Source organism: Theropithecus gelada, chromosome 15 (assembly GCF_003255815.1).
Source record: "Theropithecus gelada isolate Dixy chromosome 15, Tgel_1.0, whole genome shotgun sequence".
Classification (NCBI taxonomy): domain Eukaryota; kingdom Metazoa; phylum Chordata; class Mammalia; order Primates; family Cercopithecidae; genus Theropithecus; species Theropithecus gelada.
In genome coordinates this window covers 28,464,714-28,491,777 of record NC_037683.1, presented here as the reverse complement: position 1 = coordinate 28,491,777, position 27,064 = coordinate 28,464,714, and the positions used below count along the sequence as shown (strand labels likewise).

At 40.4% G+C, this 27,064-nt stretch overlaps 1 protein-coding gene across 6 annotated transcripts in view; it reads left to right on the top strand.

The window, feature by feature from the left end:
* The window catches only part of KIAA1958 (KIAA1958 ortholog), a 173,651-nt gene extending 146,830 nt beyond the window's left edge, over positions 1–26,821 (top strand). For 2 of the 6 annotated variants that reach the window (XM_025359498.1, XM_025359496.1), the window contains 2 exons: positions 11,522–11,694; positions 20,726–26,821. In XM_025359498.1, the coding sequence (XP_025215283.1) occupies positions 11,522–11,694; positions 20,726–21,532 (980 nt within the window). In that variant the 3' untranslated portion in view covers positions 21,533–26,821. The remainder of the gene's footprint in view (positions 1–11,521; positions 11,695–20,725) is intronic. The other 4 variants (XM_025359499.1, XM_025359497.1, XM_025359500.1 and 1 more) reach the window with 3 other exon arrangements.
* The last annotated feature ends 243 nt before the right edge of the window (positions 26,822–27,064 follow it).

Here is a 27,064-nt window from a genome sequence, read left to right as displayed (position 1 = left end):
TTAATGTTTCTATGCAGGGCCCATTCAAATTTTGTCCTTTTTTTTTTTTTTTTTTTTTTTTTGTTTGTTTTTGAGATGGAGTTTTGCTCTTGTTGCCCAGGCTGGAGTGCAATGGCATGATCTCAGTTCACTGCAGCCTCTACCTCCTGGGTTCAAGCAATTCTCCTGCCTCAGCCTCCCAAGCAGCTAGGATTACAGGTGCACACCACCACGCCCAGCTAATTTTTTGTATTTTTAGTAGAGATGGGGTTGCACCATGTTAGCCAGGCTGGTCTTGAACTCCTGACCTCAGGTGATCCTCCAGCCTTGGCCTCCCAAACTGCTGGGATTACAGGTGTGAGCCATCATGCACGGCCGTCTTGTCCATTTTTAATTGGACTGTCTCCCTTCTAAATGATTTTTTTCCTTTTCAAAAAAACTTCTAAGTTCGGGGGTACATGGGCAGGTTTGTTACATAGGTAAACTTATGTCATGGGGGTTTGTCCTTCTAAATGATTTTTCAGATAAGTGTACTACAACATCTTCTGCCACTGTGTGGCTTGCCTTTTCACCTCTTAATGCTGCATTGTGATGAATGTCTAATTTTCATTTTAGTGGAATTCAATTTATCAACCTTTTACTTTTGGGGTAGTGATTGTGATCAATCTTTTACTTTAGGGGTAGTGATTTTGATGTCCTGTTTAAAAATGTGTGATTATCCCATGGTCATAAAGCTGGTCTCCTGTTTCCTTTTTCCTTTATTGTTTTACTGGTCACATTGAAGCCATGATCCATTTGGAATTGTTTATGATGTGAGGAAGGGATTCCATTTTCTCATAGTGTGTTGAAGATGTTTGTGTTTGTGTTTTTGAGCTCATTTGGCCTATAATTTTCTTTTATTGTATTGTTCTTTGCTTATTTTTATAGAAAAGTTATGCAGTCCTATAAAAGAAGTGAGTGTTCCCTCTTTTTTTGTTCACTAGCAGAGTTTGGCAGTTGAAAGTATTTACTGGTGAAACCCATATGAACCTGAAGTTTTATTTTGGTTCTTGTGTGTGTGTGTGTGTGTGTGTGTGTGTGTATTTTTTTTTGTTGTTGTTGTTTTTTGAGACAGTGTCTGGCTTTGTCACCAAGGCTAAAGTGCAGTGGTGCAGTCTCAGTTCACTACAACCTCTGCCTCCCAGGCTCAAGCCATCCTGTCACCTCAGCCTCCCAAATAGCTGAGACCAGAGGCGCATGCCACCACACCTGCCTAATTTTTTTTTAATGTTTTGTAGAGATGGAGTTTTGCCATGTCACCCACACTGGTCTCAAACTCCTGAGCTCAAGTGATCCGCCCGCCTTGGCCTCCCAAACTGTTGGGATTACAGGCGTGAGCCACCGCGTCTGGCCTCCATTTCTTTAATGGGTAGCATAAGACTATTCAAACTTTGTTTCTTACTCTGTTTTGGTGAATTGTGGCTTTTCTAGACATTTGTCCATTTTATCCCAATTTTCAAATTGATTGATGTCAAGTTATTCATAGTATCTTTTTACTGTCTTTTTACTATTTGTAGGATCTATAGTGATAATTAACATGTTCTTCATTTCTGGTGCAATAATTTGTGCCTTCTCTCTTTTTCTTGCTAGTTTAATAGTCTTTTCAAATCCATCTCTTAATTAGTTTTTATTATACATTTATTTCTCATTTTATTGATTTATGTTCTTAATTGTAGTGTTTCCTTCTACTTTTTTGGATAGATTTATTGTTCTTACAAATTTCTTGGTACAGTTGATACTCAACTTTTCTTCTTTTGTAGTCTGTGCACTAAATGCTATTATTTTCTCTTTAGGCAATAACTGCATCCCACAACTTTGACATGTATTGTCATTATCATTCAGTTGGAAATATTTTCTAATTCTCATTGATTTTTTTTCTTTTACCAGAAAGAATTGTTACATATATACTATACATATATTATATTTTTATATTATATTAAATAATATACTTATTATTTAGAAGTATAGAATTGCTTGTCAAATTATCTTCTTGTAATTGATTTCCATTTTATTCTACTTATATTAGAAATCATATTCTGAATTATTTAATCCTTTGAAATATTGAGACTTGCTTTATGTCCCAGCATTTCTATGTTGATAAAGGTGACATGCACGCTTGAAGAAATGTGTATTCTGCAGTTGTGTTCTTCATGTATCAATTAAGTTCAGTTTGATATTTGCATTGTTCACATCTATATCTATACTATTTTTTTGCTCCCTGTTTTGTCAGTTGTGGGAAAAGATATGTTAAAATCTCTTAATCATAGATTTGCCTATTTATCTTTAATTCTTTCAGTTTTTGCTTTCTGTATTTTGAGGCGTTGTTACCAGATCCATACAAAAATCTGGGATTGTTATATATACCTTCCTGCTGAATTTTAAAACCTCCCTCTTTATTTCTAGTAATACTTCTTGTTTTAGTCTGTTTTGTCTGTCTGTTAGTATATAGGTATACCAGCTTTCATTTGCTTATTGTTCCTATGGTATAACTTTTTTCATCCTTTTGCTTTGAATCTTTATGTTCTATTTGTTCTTATGTGTAAGGTTCTTATATTTTTCCCCCAGGAGAAGATAGCTGAATATTGTTCCTTTGCCCAGCCTGAAAACATTTATTTTTTAATTGGAATATCTATAATAATGGATATATTTATGTTAGGTCTATCATCTTACATTTTTTGGTTCCATGTATTCTTTATGCCTTGTTTTTGATTAAGCAAGTCTTTTTTTATCCCATTTTCCTCCTACATGTTCACACTTTCCAGTATTCTTCAGTTCTTTTGTCCATTAACTTGCTGCCATCTTTTTTCCTTTTGCCTGAACATCTGCCTTTATTTTTTAGCACTTGACTGCTAACAGTGAATTCGCTCATTATTTTGTGTGACTGCAGCTGCATTTTACTTTATTTTATTTTATTTTATTTTTTGAGACGGAATCTCACTCTTTTGCCCAGGCTGGAGTGCAGTGGTGTGATCTCAGCTCACTGCAACCTCCTCCGGTTTCAAGTGATTCTCCTGCCTCAGCCTCCTGAGTAACTGGGATTACAGGTGCCCATGATCACGCCTGGCTAATTTTTGTATTTTTAATAGAGATGGGGTTTCATCATGTTGGCCAGGCCGGTCTCAAACTCCAAACCTTGGGATCTGCCCACCTCAGCCTCCCAAAGTGCTGGGATTACAGGCATGAGCCACTGCACTTGGCCTTACCTTTATTTTTGAAGGATACTTTGCTTAGTATAAATTTTAGACTTGTAGTAATTTTATTTTAGCATACTAAAGAGATCATCTGTTTTCTGACTTCCATCATTTCGGTTGAAAAATCAGTCAGTCTGATGTTGTGCTGTATAAGATAATTTGTCCTTTCTTTCCAGTTTCTTGTTAAACTTTCTCTTATGCTGGGCTGGGTGCAGTGGTGCACGCCTGTAATCCCAGCACTTTGGGAGGCCAAGGTGGGTGAATCACCTGAGGTCAGGAGCTCAATACCAGCCTGGTCAACATGGCGAAACTTCGTCTCTGATAAAAATACAAAAATTAGCCAGGCATGGTGCTGCGTGCCTGTAATCCCTGCTACTTGGGAGGCTGAGGCAGGAGAATCGCTTGAACCTGGGAGGCAGAGGTTGCAGTAAGCAGAGATCATGCCACTGCACTCCAACCTGGGCAACAGCGAGAGACTTCATCTCAAAAAAATAAACAATAAAATTTTCTCTTAATGTAGTGTTATGTGGGAAGTTGAAAAAGAAAAATAAAAAAGGCTGGGCACAGTAGCTCACGCCTATAATATCAGCATTTTGGTAGGCTGAGGCAGGCAGATCGGTTGAAGCAGAAATTGAGACCTCCCTGGGCAACATAGTGAAACCCCTGTCACTACAAAAAATTCAAAAATTAGCCAGGTATTGTGGTGCATGCTGGTAGTCCTGGCTACTCAGGAAGCTGAGGCGGGAAGATCTCTTGGACCCAGGAGCACAAGGCTGCAATGAGTTGTGATAGCACCTCTGCACTCCAGCCTGGGTGACAGAGTGAGACCCTGTCTCTAAAAAATAAAGAAAAGAAAAAGAAAATTTTCTCTTTGACTTAGGTTGTCAGCATTGTTATTCTATGTGCCTACATTTAATTTTCCTTGTATTTATTTTGCTTGGTTAGGAAAGCTTCTGGAATCTGTAGACTGAGGTATTTTATTTTGGAAAATTCTCACCCAATATTTTTAAAATGCTACTTCTTCCCCATTCTCTCTTCTTTCTGGGACTCTTAATTACAAATATATTAGACATTTCACTATGTCCCATATGTCTATTTTGCTATTTTCTCTATATTCTTTTTTATGTTTTCTATATTCTTTTCTCTCTTTGCTTCAATTTGTTTTCTATTGACCTTTCAGTTCACAAATCATCTGTTATATGTGTTACACCTGCTTGTTACCCATCTATTGAATTATCAATTCATTATTGCCTTTTTAATAATTTTTAAAGTTTGAAACAATCTTAAACTCCAAAAAGTTGCAAGTGTATTACAGAGAACATTTTTTTCTCAACCAATTTTGAAGTTAAGTTGCCAGCCTGATGTAGCATCACCTGCAAGTGATTTCCTGTGATTTTTCTACAAATAAGGACATTTTCCTGCATAACCATAATATAATCATCAAAATTAGGAAATTAACCCTGATGCATTCTTTCCCTCTAAACATCTATTCCTGTTGAAGTTTTGCCAGTTGCCCTAACAGTGTCTTTTATTGGAAAAGGATCTAATCAGAATCATGTATTGCATTTAGTTATATCCTGTTCCTCAGTCTTCGACTTTCCTTGCCTACTCAGAGTCCAGCACCCAACTGTGCTCTGCCACCCACATACACACAGATGCCATTCTTATCTGCTAAACCTATAACGCCCTGCACTGGGCCATCCTCCCAACCAGAGACACCTTCCTCATTCCATTCAAGCTTTAACATTTCATCCTAGGACACCCTCCTACATGGAAACCTTCTTCATGCTGCTTAGGCTATGACACCTCATACCAGGTCACCCCCATGCATGGAAGGCCTACTCACCCCAGTCAGGCCCTGACTTCACACAGGACCTCTCCTCACACCTCCCCCTGCTGCATGGATGCCCTTCTTAACCTGCTCAGATTATGGCACCACATACCAGGCTGCTCCTCCGTGGATACTTTTTTCTCTTGACTCAAGCCCTGTAACTGCTTGCCAGATTGCCACATTGCCCCCATAACGTAAGATATTTCTCACCCTAGTGAAGTTCCAACATACCTCACTAGGCAATTCTCCTATGCAGATGCCCTCCATGCCCTTACTAGAGGTCATTGCATCTCCTTCAATATACACATACTGTGGTATAAATGTCTACCTCATCCTGCCCTACCAGCAACTTTCAAAGTGCATAGTTCAGGAAGAAAAGGGAAGAAGAGGAATAAGAATAGAAAAAGGAAAGAATTCTGGAATTTCTATTTTGTTAATAGATTCCAGTGCCCTAGTAAAATTCTCTGTCTTTTCATTATTTTCTTTAACATATTCAAATTATTTGTAAGTTTGTGTCAGAGAACTTAAATAATCCATGTTATCTGTAGGCCTATTTGTATTGCCTCATCTTTCTCTTAGTTTTCATTCATTTGGTCTTGTTTTATGGTGTGCCTGTTAACTTGTTATTGAATGCTGACCACTGTGTATGAAAACTTTTGAAGATGTTATCTTCCTCAAGAAAAGATTTAAATTTATGTTAGGCAGCATGTAAGGTGGGTGGATCACTTTAATGCAGTCAAGACTGATCTATTTCCAGTTTCTGTAACTCTTACAGTCAAGCCCTTCCTGGATTTCAAATGAAAGTGGGATTGTCCAAGGCGTCTTTCCTCTTTGGAAGGCCTCCACCTGAATTACTATTTTTGACTCCTCAGTGCCATACAATTGCCTCTTGGTGATTTCTTTCTGCTTGGCTTCTCTGTATCATTTCCCCATATGTGGCTTAGGATCAGCAATTTCTGGAAGGAAAATTATATGCAGAGTATTGACTCATTTTTCTGTGGATGAGTCCCTTCCTCCAGGATCTCAGTCTCTCAAGTGTTGGCTGGCTGCTTGGTAGCCCTGTACTTGAATATTCATGTACCTGTTCCACTGAGATTGCTGTAGACTTCAGGCTGCTGCTTTCTGTTTGGGTTCTGTGTCCTGCACTGCAGCTCCACAAATGCCTTAAGAGAAAAACATGGTGACCAGAGCAGGAATCACCTCTATGCATTTCCCTAATTTCTGGGATTTTTGCTTCTTGAGTTCTGGTTCGTTTGGTTGCGTTCCAGTGGATTTTATCAAGGTTGATTCTCAGCAGGAGGAAGAGTATAATACCAGCGACTTCATCATAGTCCTAAAGTGGAAGCCCTCCACGTGCATGATTTTAAGATTCCTATACATCATGCTTTCTTTCGTGGTTCTTTATTTCTTTTGTTAACCTGTTCTAACTTTTGCTAGATAGATTGCAGGTGTGGGATTTTTGGTTCAAGATTGTATTCCATTATGCTTCATGTATTTCACAATTCTTTAAAAAACAAAAAACTTTAATGAGATATATTTTACATACAGTATACAGTCCTTTCTTAACAATTGTATTCAGCTTTATTGCCACATTACTGAATGTTAAAAATAAATGTTTGCTCCTCGTTATGTCTTATGCCCTATTGTTTTCCCCTTTGTTCTTTCCATTTTTCATTTTGCTGGCAGTTATCTGTAACTAATTTTTTTAAAGATAAGGTGTGTGCTTGGATGCTGCTTCTTTTATGATTGAAAATATCTTTATTTTGCCCTAGCATTTGAATGCTGCTTTAGGTGGGTAATACATTTCTTCATTTACAGTCTTTTTCCCTCACAACTCTGAGGAGACTATGTCTTTTTTTTTTTTTTTTTTTTAACCCTTTGGTGTTATAGATGAGAAATCTGATTCTTCTCACTATGTTGACAGCCGTAGTGCCTCTTGGTGGCTTTTTTCTTTTTTTCTGCCTACCAGAAAAGATTGTAGAATTTTTTCCTTGTTCTCAGACTTTGAAAGTTTCACCAAGATATGTTTACATGTATGTCTTCTTTCAGTATTTCTATTTGACAGTTCATGAACCTTAATATCCTAAAGTTTCAGATCTTTCTTTGATTAATGGAACTTTCCTTATATTATTTCTTTCATCCTTGTAAGTTTTTCCTTTGAATTCTTAAGATAGATATTCAGTCTCCAGGATCTGTCTTTTATATCTCTTAACTTCACCCTTGTATCTTTTAATGTTTTTGCTTGCCCTGTAGGGAAGAGTCCTTCTAGATCACGAATTTGCCTCTAGCCGTGTTCATTCTAGTACTCAGCTCATCCGTTGTTTTTAAAATATATTTTTTCAATCATCTTAAATTTCCAGGATCTTTCTTGTTTTCCTATTTTTCCTTTTCCAGTAAAGACTCTTCTTATTTTAAGGATGTTATCCTCTCAAATCGCTAATGATATATTTGTAATGTCTAATTTTTTGTCTTTGGGTTTTCCGGATTAACTCTCCTTTCAGGAGGATGAGTAGGGAATGCGGAATTAGCTTCTCTGCTTGCATAGCTTGGTGACTGTCACACTACTGGTTTTCCCCATTGCCAAGTGATGCTCATGTACTCACATTTTAGAATTCAGGTCTAGATTGATCATTAATGGTAATTGATAGGGATTTCCTTAGCTATTGCTAAAGGCTCCTGTCTGATAACACCTGGATGGAGCTCATTTCTGCAGGCTGTGGTTGAGCACAGGGTTCTGCAAGTGGACTTCAAGCAGCTATGAGAGTGGCTGAAGAAATGGTCATGGATAGGCTTCCCTTCGGGGCACCTGAGCTGACAACAAGCTGGGAAACTGGAACTGTCCCAGTGATAGACACGAGGAAGGTGTTACCTGAGAGATGGCGGCGTTCAGGGAATTCTTTTTGTTGTTGTTGTTGTTGTTGTTGTTGTTGTTTTGAGACGGAGTCTCGCTCTGTCGCCCAGGCTGGAGTGCAGTGGCCGGATCTCAGCTCACTTCAAGCTCCGCCTCCCGGGTTTACGCCATTCTCCTGCCTCAGCCTCCCGAGTAGCTGGGACTACAGGCGCCCGCCACCTCGCCCGGCTAGTTTTTCGTATTTTCAGTAGAGACGGGGTTTCACCGTGTTAGCCAGGATGGTCTCGATCTCCTGACCTCGTGATCGGCCCGTCTCGGCCTCCCAAAGTGCTGGGATTACAGGCTTGAGCCACCGCGCCCTGAGCTGCTTTGCTTTTTCCCTTGTCCGTGTCCAATGGGACTGCCCAGAGTTACCTGAGGCAGTGCCCCGTTTCCTCCCTCTGGCCCTCCGGGTGACTTCCACAGCAAACATCCCTCACTTCACACAGCCGTACTTGCCAGCACTTGTGCTGATGGTAGATGATGTAAGGGCATCCGCAGTCTACACTACCACGACCTCACAGTCCCTTCTCTCTCTCACACCCAGCTCCTCCTCATCTTGCACTTGGGGTTTGTCCTGTCCTCTGGTGGAAAAAATCATTCACATCTTCCTTCAGTAGTCTGCTCTTTTTCCTGTATGAGGTTATAAGTTATTACCTTTGTTTGTTTCTTCACCAATATAGTCTTTTAAAAATATCCTCAGCAGCATAACCCAACTCCTACCTCCAAAATTTTGAAAGCAGTTTATTAAGTAAATGAAATTTAATCCATAAATATAATCATGAACGAACCATATATGTCGTCGTTTAATCATTTTCACATAATTTCTGTCCCATTATGTAAGCAGACAAGTATTCTTTATTTGTTTCACTGTGTTCTGGGATTTAGGTTTCCATTTTCGATGTATAGTCTCTGTCCTGTGATTTTAAGAAAATTTTTAAAAAGAAATTATTCAGCTATTTAATGTAATAATTAATCGTGTTTGAAACAATAGTGGTCATCTAAACAAAGCAGACTTAGTTATTCTTATTGAAGGTTCATCTGAATACATTTGGGGAACCAAGGTATTTTTTCATAAGCACAAGCTAATATCTAAATTGCATTCTTTACTGAGAATTTTATCCTTATAGTAACTGATTCCTTCACCGTGGTAACTCAAACATGGAGTCAGAGACCCAGGTTCAAATCCTGGCTCTTCCACTTACTAACTTCATAACTTAAACAGCCCAGTGCCTGGCACAGAGAGGGTACCGTGGTAAATATTGGATGAGTGAATGTATGAAGTTACAGGTATGAGGCTGAGTTTCCTTACCTCGAAAACAGGAATAACAAAGGACTTGCTTATGGATTATAGACAATTTATGTAAAACCTCTTGGCATATAGTAGGCATTCAATTAGTGCTAAGTATAACAATAATAAACTTTATACAAGAGTCCTTTTATTAATATCAAGCAAGTCCCACAAGTAATAGGAGTTATCCAGGTTGATGGGGTGGTGAGAGGAGTCTACTTCATGACACAGTTTCTTCAGATAGTTTCCAGCATTTTTTCTTCCTCTCTTGCTGTAAACATTTATTAAAGCAGAGTGCATTCAGCAGTTCTTGGCAGGATCGAGATTGAAAGAGCAAAGACATAGTCTTAAGGGGCATGCAAACCAATTGAAGAGACCTTCTGGACACAGTGAGAACACACTCCTAAAAAATAGTAAAGCAAATGTGAGGCATAAACTGAAGAAGAGGATAAGGGAGTTGGGTGAGTGTGAGGAAAGGTTGTGTAAAAGTGGATTTCGAATTGAAAAAAAAAGACAGTATTTTGATTGGCACAAAGACCATGTGAAGGCCAGGCGTGGTGGCTCACGCCTGTAATCCCAGCACTTTGGGAGGCGGAGGTGGGTGGATCACCTGAGGTCAGGAGTTCGAGACCAGCCTGGCCAACATGACAAAAACCCGTCTCTACTAAAAATACAAAAATTAGCCAGGTGTAGTGGTGGGTACCTGGAGTTGCAGCTACTTGGGAGGCTGAGGCAGGAGAATCGCATGAACCTGGGAGGCGGAGGTTGCAGTGAGCCAAGATCATGCCACTGCACTCCAGTCTAGGCAACAGAGCGAGACTCCATCTCAAAAACAAAACAAAACAAAACAAAAACCATGTGAAGATTGCTCAAGCAGTGCATGGGGAAGGTGTAGTGTGGGTTTCCTAGTGCAGATGGATGGATCCTGGGGACAGCAGGCCTGGTAGTTTGATATAGAGGAGATGCTCAGAGGGAGCAGTGAAAGGTGAAGTGAGGGAGGTAAAATGAACCCAATTTGCAGTTCACCTTGGTCATTGCATTAACTTTTCATTTTGCTGTTTCCCACAGCCCTAGCCAGTTAGCGCCTTGTTTGAATACATTCATCAATAGTCCAGAGAGGGTGAGAACTATTAGATGAAGTATTTTTACTTTGAGATGCTCTACCTTGACTTACAATTTGAACAGATTAAGCCTGGTTTTAGCAGATCACAGGGTCTTAAGAAAAGCCAGCTAAGGGTTATGAGCTAGTTATCCCTTTGGCAACCAACACTTAAAGTGGACATGTTGAGACCTGTCTTTATCTGAAGCAATTATGGCAAGTTAAACTATGTTCCGTCTCCTCTGAGGAGATATAAGCCCCTCTGAAATATTCCTCCCTTCTTCCTATCATTTTTCTCTCACTTGACCTTCCCTTCTGATTCAAAGCTAGTTGATGGGTTGTGGAATCAGGATTTAAACCCCTCTATCAATTTTGTGAACAAAACTTAAAAAAAAAAAAAAAAAAGCTAACACAGAGCCAGGCGCAGTGGCTCATGCCTGTTATCCTAGCACTTTGGGAGGCCGAGGCAGGTGGATCACCTGAGGGCAGGAGCTTGAGACCAGCCTGGCCAACATGGCGAAACTAAAAATATAAAAAATTAGCCAGACGTGATGGCAGGTGCCTATAATCCCAGCTACTCGGGAGGCTGAGGCAGGAGAATCACATGAACCCAGGTGGCGGAGGTTGCAGTGAGCTGAGATCCTGCCATTGCACTCCAGCCTGGGCGATAAGAACGAAACTTCGTCTCAAAAAAAAGAGCTAACACCATTTACTTCAAGGCGGCCCAGGATGGCACACAAGACATTTGAAAATGTAAATTACAAATAAATGATAGGTCTTCATGTGCGAGGGTATCTACTTTTTTATTTGCTTTCTCTTTCTTCCTTTTCTTTTGATTGTTGTTGTGAATAGAAATGCTATTTTTTTTTCAGTGAAAATTTTAGATAGAACAGTGTTTGATTTTCAGCATTTATTTTTATACTTCTATTATTGGAATGCCTGCGTTAGTACATAAGCTAGTATATATGGTAAAATAGTTGGGATTAAATGCAAGCTTACTGCATTGATTCCATGCTATAAGTATTTTTCCTACTTATTCTAATATATAGATATAGATATACATATACATATACTTTCATAGACATTTCATGTTTTAAGGTGTTGTCTTTTAGAGTTTTCTGTTTTTTAGCATCCCAAGATATAATTCTCTAAAGAAGGGAATGGCAAATTATTTTAATGCTTTTATTGTTTTTATTTCTAGCTTATTCCACTAAGCTCAACAAATTTCCTGTATTTAATATTAATGATGACTTGAATGATCTGTGTACCAGTGCAGTAAGCCCAAATACTACCAAAGCCACGCGGTACGCCTTGAATGTGTGGCGATATTGGTGCATGACCAACGGGCTCAAAGACCACACAGACATCACCAAGGTAAGGGACTCTTGAGTTTACTTCTTTCAGCCAACTTCACTGAGCTTCCAAATGCCCGGCACTGTGCTAAGCATTGTAGGGAACACAAAACGGTGGCTTTCTGCCTTGGGAAACTTTGGAAGAACATAAAATAGAAAAACTCCGCACACAAAGCAGAATGTAACAAGCGTTTCATGAATTTATAGATTGGAAATGCCTGAAAAGTTCAGGTGGGTAAATTAATTTCAGTTTGGTAAAACTGGAGAGATAATTGATATTTAAGTTTTTTTTTTTTTTTTTTTGAGGAAAGGTAGGATTTCAGTAGAATTAGATGAGGACAGGAGCCTTCTAGGCTGAGGGATGTGAGGAAGAATCAAATTTGGGGAGACAGACTCACTTGCCTACAGCAGAAGCCTCATATCTTGGTGTCATGGACAATAAAACCAGATTCTGATAACCCTTAAGTGCCAGGCTAAAATCTTGTGAACACTGGAAAATCACTGAAATATCTTGTTTTGGTTTTGCTAAGGAGAGACTTCATTTGAAAGGATTATTGCAGGGGCAGAGACAGGGACTATTGTAGTAGGGAAAACACTCTGACCAGAAAATCTGCAAGCATCCTAAGGATTAGACAAAAGGGAAACCACTGAAGTTGTTTGAGAGAGAAGAAACATAATGAAAGTGGTATTTTAGGGAAATAATTGGAAGTGATGAGCAAAAAGTTAATTAATGTCCTTGGTCCTCCATTTCCCCCTTTGTAAAATGAGCTCTTAAATCTCTTCCAACTTGAAAGCCAGGGGTACTGGCACACACCTGTAACAGTTCCAGTTACTTAGGAGGCTAAGGCAGGAGGATTGCATGAGCCTAAGAGTTCAGGGCTACAGTGTGCTATGACCATGACTGTAAATAGCTACTGTACTCCAGCCTGGGCAACATAGCAAGACCCTGCCTCTAAAAAACAAACAAGAAAACCGAAAAACTCATCCAACTTGAAATGCCTGAGGTTTGTAAATCGTAGGAGAAAATCTTGGACATGTGGAGATAGAACATAAAGGTACTGTATTTTGATTTGACTGCATTGAGTCTAAATCAGATGTGCAGATGGAAATGGTCAACAAAGAGTTAGGAATGTGGAACTTAAAACATGGTGGAACTGTTAAAGCTGGAAGTAGACATTGAAAAGTCTTGCAAATGGATGTCATAGTTGAAGCCCAAGAGCAAGTGAGATCTCCAGGTTTGAGTGATGTGCTTAGGGAATGAACCACAGATGAAATGGGGCAGGAAACCCTGCTTTCTACTTCTGGCACCATGGTACACTACATAGTGTGAGGGGCCTTTCTACTGTACATGCAGACCGGGCAGCATCCATGGGACCAAAAAAAAAAAAGTGCAACAGAAGCAGTGACCAGTAAGCACATATGAAAGGCAGGGTCCTCTCTGAGAGCATATGTTGATAACATTATTAAAAAAGGGAAGATGAGCTGATGAATCCTTGATGAAAAAGAGTACCTGAAAGCGTCCTAAAGCGGTTCTAGGTAGGTAGCATACCCTGGCTCCTGGCAGAGTAATATGATAATACTCTTATAAGGGAAACATCCAAAACGTAGGTGCTCAGGTTTTTTGAAGAGTCAGAGCAATTATATTTGTGCTGGGATTACAGGTGTGAGCCACTGCGCCTAGCCACATTAAATTATAAATTAATTACAGATCTAACTAGACTGTTCCCAGTACTTGGAAGTTAGCATATTACTAATAACCAAAGGACCAAGAAGAAATCACAAAGGAAGTTATAAAATGTCTTGAACTGAATGAAAATTAAATCACCACTTATCAGAATTTGTGAGTTGTAGCTAAAATATCTATAGAGAAAAAAATTTTAGCTTTAAATGCTTATCAAGGAAAGTCTAAAATCAATGAATGTGAAACAAAAGGAACTTGAAGAAATAAAAAAATATGCTCGTGATTCTCCCACCTCAGCCTCCTGAGTAGCTGAGACAACAGGCGTACAACACCATGCCTGGCTAATTTTTAAATTTTTTTAGAGACAAGGTCTCACTGTGTTGCCCAGGCTGATTTCAAACTCCTGGGCTCAAGCGATCCACCTGCCTTGGCCTCCTAAAGTGCTGGGATTACAGCCATGAGCCTCCATCCCCAGCCCAGTTTTTTTTTATTTTATTCTTTCCCACTTGGTGTCATCAGCCCCATGACCAGTCTCTGACTTCTCTTTAGTCATTTTTACATCAAGGAAGCCAGTTTTATCATCCATAGTGAGTCTTGACGTGGTGAATCAATTCAGAATGGTTACTAAAGGAAAATGGTTTCTTGCAATGTCTTTATAATCGATTGAAGACCTTAGTAACCTGGGAGAATAATCACCCACTAAAACTGAGTCAGAGAAAACTAAGGATGCAAACACCACGGGCCAGAATGAACTGTTTTTTGTGTGCAAACAATATAAGTGTTGTGACTTGACATTTCTCGAGGAATTGCTTTGGCTCTGATTTTACTTTGAAACTTGTGGTATTCTGTGGAAATTAAGAAAAATGTTCTGTATCTTAAGTCAGCTTGGTTCTCCTGACACTAGGTTAATTCATTGGTTTAATGCATTTGTTTTGTTTTGAGACGGTCTCACTCTGTCACCCAGGCAGGAGTGTGGTGGTGTGATCTTGGCTCACTACAACCTCTACCTCCGGGGTTCAAGTAATCCACCTTCCTCAGCCTTATGAGAGTAGCTGGGACTACAGATATGCACCACCATGCCTGGCTAATTTTTGTATTTTTTGTAGAGACGAGGTTTCACCATGTTGCCCAGGCTGGTCTCAAACTCAGCTCAAGCAGTCCGCCTACCTGAGTCTCCCAAAGTGCTGGGATTATAGGCATGAGCCACTGTCCCCGCCTAACCCATGGTTATACAGTGCCAATCACATATTTTGGGACTTCTGGTATGTGTTAAAGACCCAGTCATAAATGAAACATAGTTCTTGTCTTCAAGGAACTTTCAGTCCACTTCAAGAGATAGACATAAACTAGATAAGAGAATGTACAACATGGAAAGGACCATAACAAAAATTTAAATTAAGTGCCATGGGATCCCATATGAGAGAATAACTTTGCTTAAGTTATGTAGAAAGTCAAATTTGAGCTAATTCTGGAAGAATGAATAGAGATTTTCCAAATAGAGACAGTTAGTAGAAAAAAGCATTCTCGGCAGAGGAAGTAGCATGAAAAGGCCTTATGGTTTCTAGTTATGGCAAAAAGCTCGATGAAGCTGGAAAATAGAGTACAAAGGGTACAGAAGATCAAGTTACAGAAATAGGGTGTGTACTGGTCATCTACCGCTCCATAATAAACCACCCAAAAATATAGGGACCTAAAGCAACAGCCATTTTATTTGTTCATGATTTGATGAGTGAGTTAGCATTTTGTGCTGAGCTCAGCTGAGTACCTCCCCTACTGGTCTCACTTGGGGTACTCATATGGGTGCAGTCTTTTGGATGTTAGATGGGAACAACTTGTCCCCATATTCCCACAGTCTAACTGGGCCTCCTCACAGGGCAACACCATGCACTAAACCAGTAAGAACCTATAGACAGAAGCAGGCCAGGCGCGGTCACACCTGTAATCCCAGCACTTTGGGAGGCCAAGGTGGGCCGATCACTTGAGGACAGGAGTTAAGACCAGCCTAGCCAACGTGGTGAAACCCCGTCTCTACTAAAAATATAAAAATTAGCCGGGCATGGTGTTGTGCACCTGTAATCCCAGCTACTCAGGAGGTTGAGGCAGGAGAATCGCTTGAACCCAGGAGGTGGATGCTGCAGTGAGCCGTGATCACACCACTGCACTCCAGTCTGGGTGACAGAGTGAGACTCTGTCTTAAAAAAAAAAAAAAAGACAAAAGCAGCAAAAGCAGAACCCCTTGAAGCCTGGGAATTCACACATTCCTTGAAGGCTTGGAAATCACGCATTGTCACTTCTGCCATATTCTGCGGAATAAGTCACGTGGTGAAAATAAGTCACGTGGCTAGCCCAGATTCAAGGGGTGGGAAAATGGATTCTACTTGATTGGAGAAGCAGCAAAGTCTGGTTGCCAAAGGGTGTGTGTACACGGAGGGGAATTGTAGGTGTCTTCTCATACTGTCAGAAGCAGATTGTGAAGACTTGCATACAAAGTAAACAGTTTGGAATTTATCCCAAGGGCACAGGAAACTATCAAAGATTTGCTTTTTGTTTTTTGTTGAAAGGGCTAACATAAAAAATAAGATTTTCTACTCAGCACCCCTTATTCAGGAACCATTCCTCTCCTATAATCCACGTGGTTATTGCGGAAGCCATCACATTAGGAGAATGAATAGAATGAACTACCTTTTGGCAAGTTATTTGGATTAAGTCCAATCAGAATCCTTCTTTTTGGTGTTTTGCTCCTGAAAATGAGAGTTGGTCTCTTGCTAAACCTGAAACTTTAAGATGGAAATTTGGGGGAGTGCTAGGTGGCTGTGCTTGCAGCTATGTGAAAAAAGCCACTCCGCACAAAGCAGCAGAGATGAAAGATGAGAATCCTGGCGGCCTTGGTTGGAGTCCACTCGTTCTGATATCCCTCTCTGCCTCGGCTTCCAGTTTGGTTTGTCTCTTGCAACCAAAGGAGTCTCAACTACTATAAAGAGAGCTGACCACCTGCAAGTAGGGAGTTGCAAGTGACAACATAAAAATCCAAAGCCAGCTTTGTTTTAGTACAGTGGTTTCTGGCAAGTTTTTTTAACTGGTTATCGCTGGTATATAAGAAAGCTGTTTTTCTTATAGTTGCGTACCACTAACCTACTCTGATAGCTTTTCAGCTGAATCTCTTGGGGTTTCCTTGACCAACAACCAGATTATCAGAAAGCAATATTTTGTCTTTTTCCTTTCCCATATACATACATATGTATGTGTGTGTGTATATAACTTCTTTCTCTTGTGTTATCTGGTTGGTTAGAACCTCCGGAACAGTATTATATAATAACAGTGATATTGAGTAAGCTCTTCCTGTTCCTGACTTTGTAAGAAAGATTCGAATGTTTTCCTTGTGGATACAGTTTTTCTAGCTCTTGCCTGTAAATTACGCTTCATCATAGTAAGAAGATCTTTTTCTTCCTATCTAAATTTGAATTTGAATTTTTAAAAATTTGTAATGGAGGTCACATTTTTTTCAAATACTTTTCAAGTATGTGTAAGTTCATATTACTTTTTGTTTTAATGTGTGAATGTCAATTATATTAAAATATTTATTAGGATGGGATCATTTTGTGTTCACTTCAGGAGTCAAACACTTCCCATGATGCCCACAGGAGAGGTTCGATGCCTCATTCTGTCTTCCCATAATGCATTGAATGTATTGTCATCAGTCCATTCAGTCCTAAGTTTAACTTATAATACAGGTGTAACCGAACACAGGTACAGCTGCTCACCACTTGCAAAGCCAGTAACAAAGATGAGATGCAGTAAAAGAAAAGTGACTTTATTCCAGAGCTAGCAGTGGGGAAATGGCCAAGGCTAGTGCCTTAAAGAAACCATTTTCAACTTTGGCTGGAGAGAGGGGCATAAAAAAGGAACTTGGAACGGGAGGCATGCGGGAGTGCTGCTGGGCACAAGGTCTCCGTGTCTTGTTCCAGTGGCTATCTTGAGTCGTGGTCCACCTGGAGTATGGTGGCCTCACCTCAACAATAGCTGGGTTGTTGACCAGTGGCCTTGAGGTAATCTCTGGAATTTTGCAACTGGGTCTCCAGGCCTGGTTTGTCTCCAGATTAGCCCTGGAACTTCTAAGTAAGCACACAGTTAGATAAGTGTAAGTTGAATAAGTATATAATGAGATAAATGTGCATGGTGTAAGGGAGTGTCTGGTGGGAAAGGAGAGAAACAAAGGGTTTTAAGGTACATTTCAAGGCTACATTCTGAGGCTAAGGAAAGGAAAACAAAACTTTACAATTCATTTTAGCCAGGCCCAGTGGCTCAAGCTTATAATCCCAGCACTTTGGGAGGCCGAGGCAGGCAGATCGCTTGAGGTCAAGAGTTAGAGACCAGCCTGGCCAACATGGTGAAATCCCGTCTCTACTAAAAACTACAAAAATTAGCCGGGTGTGGTGGCACACACTTGTAGTCCCAACTACTCAGGAGGCTAAGGCATGAGAATCACTTGAACCCAGGAGGTGAGGCTGCAGTGAGCTGAGATTATGCCACTCCACTCCAACCTGGGCAACAGAGTGAGAATCTGTCTCAAAAAAATAAATAAATAAATAAATAAATAAATAAATAATGCTTTTCAAAGCTGGAATACCTGGTTACACAGGCAGTCCTTGTTTTGAGGGGTACTATATGAACTGGAACCTGTGTGTATCAGAGCCATGCCCTCGATGTGGGTGATACTAATGTTCACACATTCTATTTAACCTAATAACATGCAAAATGAAAATTGCTTGAATTTTACTTGGGGGTAGTTTATATTTAAATACTTTGGGTTTTAATGTAATATTGGTCAGATTTGGGTTAGAAAAAAATGAAGAGCCTTTCTGTCTTTTTCTATGCTCTGAAACTATTTAAATGAAAAAGAAAGCTGAACTGATTCCATAAAGGCATACTTTTAGGAACAATATACATCTTTGACAATCATTTCACACTCTTTGGGGCTCTTCAGATCCTTTACCTTTTATTGAACCCATTATATTTTGCTAGACAATTGTTCAGGTTATCTAGATTTTCATATTAATATGTATAAAGTATGTGATGTTCTTTCATATTCTTTACTCTTTTATCTTCTGTATAGTCTTTCTTATTCCTAATAAGGTTTAGGTGTATACATACTTCCTTTCCTCCTTTCTCACTCTCTTTATAAAGTCAGACCTGCTAGAAGTTTTTCAACTTTATGAGTCTTTTCAATGATTACATTTTTATCTATCCCAATTTATTTCTTTTCTAGTCCATTAATTAATTTATTTATTTTTATTGATTCACTCTACTTTTTTTTTTTTTTTTTTTTTTTGAGACAGAGTCTTGCTCTGTTGCCTAGGCTGGAGTGCAGTGGCATGATCTCAGCTCACTCCAACCTCTGCCTTTCGGATTCAAGCGATTCTCCTGCCTCAGCCTACCAAGTAGCTGGGACTGGACTACAGGTGCACACCACCATGCCTGGCTAATTTTTATGTTTTTTTTAGTAGAGACGGGGTTTCGCCATGTTGGCCCGGCTGGTCTTAAACTGACCTCAAGTGATCCTCCTGCCTCAGCCTCCCAAAGTGCTGAGATTACAGGCATGAGCCACCATGCCCAACCCCACTCTACGATTTTTGAGTTTAGTTTACTTTTTCTAGCTTTTTGAGTTGAATAATCAGTTTGCTTATTCTCAATAAAGTTTTCTAACAATGTCATCCAAAACTATGATGTATATTTATTATGTATACTTAGCAATATCTCATACATTTTGATATATAATATCTTCAGTTTGGTTAATTTTTAATCTATAGTTCAGCTTTTATTTTCTCCTTGATTAAGGGCTATTAGAAGAATGAATGTTAGCTGTCCAGTGTCTACTCGATAAAAAAAATATTTTATTGGGACTTTCTAATTGTCCTAGAATATGTATTCAGCTTGAATAGACCATGAGCAAGGGCTGCTTTGCCCTTTGTAGTTCCATCTTGAAAATAAAGCTTTCTTAATAGCCAAGCTCTCCCTTCTCTTCTGACTCTCTCTAAATAAGGAGCTCATTCTGTCAGGATAGTCATTCACTTTTTTTTTTCGAGATGGAGTCTCACTCTCGTCGCCCAGGCTACAGTGCAGTGGCACAATCTTGGCTCACTGCAACCTCCACCTTCCCAGTTTAAGCAGTTCTCCTGCCTCAGCCTCCCAAGTAGCTGGGACTACAGGCACACACAACCGTGCCCAGCTAATTTTGTATTTTTAGTAGAGATGGGGTTTCACCATGTTGGCCAGGCTGGTCTTGAACTCCTGACTTAAGGTGATCCGCCCACCTTGGCCTTTCTAAGTGTTGGGATTACAGGCGTGAGCCGTCGTGTCCAGCTTTTTCATATATTTTAAACAAACAACTGATATTGAAAGCCTGTGGCTCATTAAACCACAGATATTTCAGGACCTATTCAGATAAATTCAACTGAAAAGGAACATTAACTTGCTGTGCAAAATGGACAATGTAGGGAAATGGTCTTACCCTACAGCACTGTGTCTAGTAACCAAATGTTCTGTGCAGATGTCAAGGAAATCAATGATGAAGTTATTCAGAGTTTGTTTAATTCAGGAATTTTTCAGAGAGTTTGGGTTGAATTTTATTAAAGGAGAGGGAAGCAACTATTTTCAAACAAAACCACAGGCCTTCCAAGAGAAATAGTGAAAGTTACAAACAGCCAGTAATAATAAGTGTGTATATATATGTGTTTACAGACACACATGTATGTATGTGTATGGGGGGGTGTTAATTACTATTTACACACCCTTTCACAGTCCTCTGCTTTAAGCATTACAGCCTTGGAGAGGGTATTGATTATGATGTTCTGTTTTGCAGATTGAAATACTGAGGTTTAGGCCGGGCACGGTGGCTCATGCCTGTAATCACAGCACTTTGGGAGGCCGAGGCGGGCGGGTCACGAGGTCAGGAGATCGAGACCATCCTGGCTAACACAGTGAAACCCCGTCTCTACTAAAAATACAAAAAATTAGCCAGGCATGGTGGCGGGCGCCTATAGTCCCAGCTAGTCGGGAGGCTGAGGCAGGAGAATGGCGTGAACCTGGGAGGCGGAGCTTGCAGTGAGCCGAGATCCGGCCACTGCACTCCAGCCTGGGCGACAGAGCGAGACTCCGTCTCAAAAAAAAAAAAAAATACTGAGGTTTAAAGAGATCAGGTGCAGCCAAGTATGGAACCTAGATCTTCCAGCTTGAAATTCACTGTGCTTTCCATTAAGTCCTGCTAAGGGGTCACAAAATGTCCTCAACACAGCCCCTGGTGAGGATTAGAAGGAAGGAGGGGTCTGGCTGTGTGAGTGTCAAGTGTGTAACCTCCATGTTTGTCTCATTTGAGATCCCTGCAGTGAAGTTGAACGAGCTGCTTGAGAACTTTTATGTCACCGTTAAGAAGAGCGACGGCTCAGACTTCCTGGCCACCTCACTCCATGCTATTCGCCGAGGCCTGGACCGCATCCTGAAGAATGCAGGTGTCGGCTTTTCCATCACCAGCAGCACCTTCAGCTCCTCCACCAAGAAACTCAAGGAGAAGCTGTGGGTGCTGAGTAAGGCAGGCATGTCGGGTGCGCGTTCTCGCAACATCGTCTACTTCTCCCTCTCTGATGAGGAGGAGATGTGGCAGGCAGGGTGTCTGGGGGATGACAGCCCTATCACTCTCCTGTCCACTGTGGTCAAGTACAACAGCCAGTACCTGAACATGCGGACGCTGCAGGAGCATGCAGATCTGATGTACGGTGACATCGAGCTGCTCAAAGACCCCCAAAACCAGCCCTACTTTGCCCGGACAGACAGCGTCAAGCGGGAGAGTCGGAGCGGCTCCACCAGAGTGTGTCACGGGAAAATCTACCATGAGCATTCCCGGGGACACAAACAGTGCCCTTACTGCCTCCTCTACAAGTACATGTACATCCACCGGCCGCCCACCCAAATGGAGGCCAAGTCCCCCTTCTACCTGACTGCCAGGAAGGAGGCCACAGACATGGGCAGCGTGTGGTACGAGGAGCAGAGGATGGGGCTGCGCTCTCTTCGGGGAATTGTCCCAAACTTAGCCAAGAAGGTCAAGCTGGAAAACTGTGAGAACTTCACCTTTGTCTCGTTCACTCAGGTCTCCCGGAGGCTTGGCTCCCACAGCTGCTGCCAGTGAGCCCTCCCTGGGGCCCAGCCACTGCCCTGTCACCTGCTCAGTGGGCGCTCCCTGGGGCGGCCAGGGCTGGAGCAGCTGGAGCTCCACGGAGGCAGGGGCTGACTGGGTGTGACCTCCCGGTCTGGCAGCTCTCCCCCTGGTGTGGCCCGCTCTCCCTTTGTCTTGGGGTTTGCTTTTTAAAATGAAACTAGATGAGTCTAAATCATTCGAATGGTTTATCCAAATGTGTGTCAACTTTGTTAGCTTTTAGAATCTAACACAATGTGTAATTGCTACATGCAAGAGTGAGGAAATTCATTTTCTCTAGTGCCTTTCTAGCACAGGTTTTCTTAAAAAAAAAAAAAAAAAAAAAAAAAGGAAACTGTTAAGTAGTCATTTAAAAACTCCCAGTAGCGCAGTAGCTTTAGAATGTTAGGAAGACTGTACACTTTGTTGAATTACACTCACAAGGAGGAACTGGAGAGAGGCAGACACGTTCCCTGTTTCCAGGAGACAGATTGCGCTTGACACGCCTTTGCTTTTTTTGTTGGTGGATAACGTGGTTCTGGAGGGCAGGAAGCCTTGTGTCAGGGAAGATCCTCAAGCGACACTCGGTCATCTGACAGGGACTCAGGCTGCTCCCACGGCTCCCAGCAGCGGGAGGAACCCCATCTCAGCCGCCAATGGAGAGAATTTTATGACAAAAGATTCACGCACCAGAAGGGTGTCTGTGAGAACAAGGCTTCTAGTGAACTAGACAGTTTGTACCGTGAGGGAATTTCTAGTAGTGAAGGAAAATGGCTTGGAGAAGCCAATCTGTGATCAAAATGTGAAAACCTCCTGACGCAGAAGTGCCTATGTTTTATTTCTCAGCACCATGTGAGAGCTCGTTTGGAACATTTTTTGAGGTTTCTGTCTGTTCTTCGTATCCTCCCATTATTCTGTCAGCATATAGCAGTGGATCTATAAAACAAGTAAAGGTAATTTTTAGTCTTAGCCAAGAAAAGCTAACCAAACAAGCTGCAAAAAACACAGATCCCCAAAATTTCTTTATTAAAGAGCTTTGGAATATTTTTGTCAATGTATAACTTTTCAGCCACAATTAGATGTCATCATTTTAGGCTGGCACCAATGCTTGGGACACGATGATTTAGGCACCCCAGCAGGTAAGCAAACCCAGCATTAAGGATGTAGTTATAAAATGAGCGCAGCATGGTAGCTAATGCAGTTTGAAACCATTTCACTCAGGTCAAATGCAACCTGACCACATTATTTAAAAATCAGCAGAATTTTCTAATAACTACTATGAGTGCAACCACAACTGAAAAAGGAGCCCAAAGAGTGCACAGTAATAGTAACAATAATTTCTAGGGACCTTGACTTTGTATTTGAGAAAAATCTCCTGTAACTTTATTCCATTATGCTCCTAATATGCTTTCTAATCCCAAATTAAAATTCTAATACAAATTCATTTTGTAGAAGTCTTAAAATCAGTCCTCTTTCTTTTTAAAAACATTATTTTAGTATTTATTTTAATTAATTGGTTTCTTAAAAAATCATATGCTAGTCATTGAGATATGTAATACTTCCTTTACCAGAGAAGACTCAACCAATGCTGCCTTAAGATTTAATGTTATTCCCTTTTTAGTCACTGTGCATTTATAAGTTTGTTTACTAGTTGACATTTCCTGAAAAGAGATTAATTTTGGTATTTCTCCATCTGTATATAAATAACAGGTAATATTTAATCATCAGTGTATGACTTAATATCACATAATGTTCTGGTGTGGTTTCCTGTAGTGATCTTAGGGTTTTGATTTAAAAGAAATACACAAAACATTAGGTACAATTTCCTTTAGTTTGCTAAACACCCAAAGGATATTTTGTTTTGTTGGTTCTGCACTTAAACTGAAATACAAGCTATGTGAACTATTGGGCAAAGCCTGCAGCCTAATTAAATAAAACCTCCATTTTTATTTGAATAGAGTCAAAAAGAAATTGCCATTAGGAATCACTGGGATCTTTTCAGATTTTGACCTTTTCAAAGGTAGCAATAACGACTGCAGAGGTTGTAATCTTTCTGTTGGTAGTGGCTTTTCATCAGCTCAATAGTCATCTCTCCCTCAAATGTGTTGCCTATCACCTAGTTGATGTTCCATAAAATCCCTGGGTTCTGAAGTGAATTATTATAATAAAAAATCAGGAGGGCAAATCTTCAGTAGCATCTGATAGAATAAAAGCAGTGTCTGAGCAGCCTAAAAGCTGTTTATGACATGCCACTTTGGGGAACAAGAGTGAGGAACTAAACACAGTCATCAAGTGCTAGTGTGTGCTACCCGTTATACTAGGTACTTTATTATGCATTTATGTATATGTGTGTGTGTATCTGTGTATACACATGTATACATAAATGTATACACAGACACACACACACACACAAACACACACAATATGTGGTTAAGCCTGGTAAGCCTGCTAAAATGGCAAAGCGGCCTGGTGCAGTGGCTCACGCCTGTAATCCCAACACTTTGGGAGGCCAAGGTGGGCGGATCACTTGAGGTCAGGAGTTAAAGATCAGCCTGACCAACCTGGTGAAACACCGTCTCTACTAAAAATACAAAAATTAGCCTGGTGTGGTGGCAGGTACCTGTAATGCCAGCTACTTGAGAGGCTGAGGCAGGAGAAACGCTTGAACCTGGGAGGTAGAGGTTGCAGCAAGCCGAGACCACGCCACTGCTCTCCAGCCTAGGCAACAAAGCTAGACTCCATCTCAAAAAAATAAAAAATAAATAAAATGGTGAAGCGCCTGTCCATGTGTTTGGCCAAATCCATCCTCCGAGGTCTTAAGGGGGCCGGAGTAGGAGTCCTCGTTGGTGTTCTAAGGCAGTTGTTCTGGCTTCCAGTCAGCTCTAAACCTTACCTTCTGGGGACTCCAGGATTTTCTGCTCTTGGCCTGATGCAAGAGAAAGGAGAATCCCCAGAGAAAGAAGTGGGGCGGTAAAGAGCATTTTCTCCACTTAACTTTGGGTTTTTTGTGCTCCCAAGTAGAAATACGTATCAAGAATTCACAAGTTTACTTAAGCACAGGTTGCCCCTGGGCTGTGTGTCAGGGCTGGTGGTACTGCAGGTGTTATGAGAGGATCCGTAGAGTGTCCTTCAGGTGAACTATTGTCCACAGCACCTTTCATATCTGCTCTAAAGTGAGCCCTACTTTCTGGCTACCGCCCCCCGCCCGCCGAATCTAAGCAGACTCCGTGTTGGAAGCTTACTCTGGCACAGAAGATAGGATGTCGCCTTAAAGGTTGTGATTCAATTGAATATAAAGAGTTTAGGGCAGTACCAGGCACATCATAAGCACGCAATAAATGTTGGCCAGCTTAGTTACAGCTTTTGGTAATAACTAATATTATGTAACTAATTTGCATTATACCACTTATTTCTTCCATTATGGAGATTCTGTCTCCCTTAAACTGTTAAACTTGAAGAAGAAACCAAACCTGATAATCTGGTTAAGTTAACACATTTCACCCATGAATTCTACCTCCAACACAACCAAGCTCTGATACCTCAGATATAAGCAAAAACAAGTGAAGGAAGAACAGAAAAGCCTTATGGGGCTTTCTGAGAAGGTTTTTCCATTGTTTAGTGTGTTTGCAAACAGGAATTTTATGGAAGTACCTAACCAAAGCTGTGAAAGATGGGTCTTCGTGATCATGTGGCATTTTCCAGCTTTCCTTGGATTTTATGCTACATTAATTTGCCCTGGCTGATAAGTGGTGTTTGAAGAAATGTGAAATTTGGTTACTTTGATTTTTATTTTAATTCAAGGTTATTAAAAGCATCAAGCATTATATGCCACACTCAGCATTTTCATAGACATAGTCATTAGGAGAATCTGGACAAAGTAATACTCTTGTAGAAAAGGAAGCATCTTACTGTACTTGAAAGATAACTAGACTCGGAGCCACTTCACTCCTCACTTGGGCAAATGCCGATATCAATTTCCTTAGCTATAAAGTGCCATCAGTGGGATGGATCTCCACGGTGAACCGTGTTGCACTTCTACAATTCCTCAAGGTCATGTAATTAGGAAGTGGCAGAGCTAGGACGCAAAATTCCTAATTCCTGAAGGAATTCCTAATTCCTGAAGATAGTTAATCTCCTAATTTAGTGCTTCTCACCATATTGGGATGCCTTCTTTAGGAATAAGACTTTAAGACTTTTTAACTTTCAAGTTCCACAACTTCTAAAATTATTTTGCTATCTCGAAGCAGCAGAATATTGATCATTTTTCTCAGTTTAGGCTAACACAGTCCACACCGTTACCACTAAAATAAAGTAACAGAATGCTTAAATATTGTCCTTATCAAACATCCATCTTTGTTGCTTTTATGAGATGTAGATTGCTAAAAACTTTTGAGGTAGTAACCGGTTACCTTTAGGCATCAATGAACGCAAACAGTGAAGACCTCAGAGAAGAGTGACCTCATTTTCTCTACACGATCTCCAGTGTAGTCTAAGATAAGGCCCATACATAGTTAAAAGCTCATAACAGCTCTGAACAGAAGTATGCATTAAAAGTTTCAAACTTGTATATATTTTTTAATGCTTTTGTTTTTGGAGTGAATTTTTAATACTCTGTGTTAAAAGAAAAACGTTCCATCGTGTAGGCAGTGTTCCTAAGTAAAAATCTTTGTTGCATTTTTCCCATATAAATGAATCACCCTTATTAAAACAGGAGGAGGGAGGGATTCGTGGTGACCTACTGCTGCCCTCCCCTTCTAAGAGAAGAGGAGGCCATAGGGTATGATAACTAAATGAATATCTCTGGAAGTTCCTCCATCTGACATGTGTATTCTGACATAACAGAATTTCCCAAGACTTCTTTGAGGAAGGCTGCCCATGCTTCAGACAAAGCTTACCCATTATTATTATGATTTTGAATATTTCTAGTTCATTACAGTCCAAAAAATCTACAGAAGTTCCCCATGTTCAGTGGTTGACCAGAATCTGATTGTTGTGCTCAATGAAAGCCCTTTATTATTTAGCTAATACAACTCATATGGAAGTTAATTATTTCAGGAAATATGTAATAAGACCCAAAAAATCACTGGATAATATGTAGATATATTTTAGTTCCATTACTATTCATAGCAGTTAGATAACTCTCCCTCCCCACATTGAGGTGAGAATGGGCTCCTAGATACTTGGTGGTCAATATAACTGATTTGATTAATTTGCATTTAACTGTGGTTATTGTTACATCTACTGATTTGTTCAAATAAAAATTTCTAGAAGGCTCAGATTTGACTAACACTGTGTTACATGCTTTTTCGCAGCTGCCATATATTCTCATGTAATTTTTACAACCGCTCTACAAGGTATGTCTAATTATTTCCGTATTACTTACTGAGAATCTAGGCTCAGAGGAGTTAAACTTCCCAAAATCTCACCGATAAGTTGGAGAATTTAAGTTTGTAAGTTGGAGAATGCAGGTTTTCTGACTCCAAATCTAGTGCTCAGTCCATGGAGACAAAACTGCCTCCTGAAGGC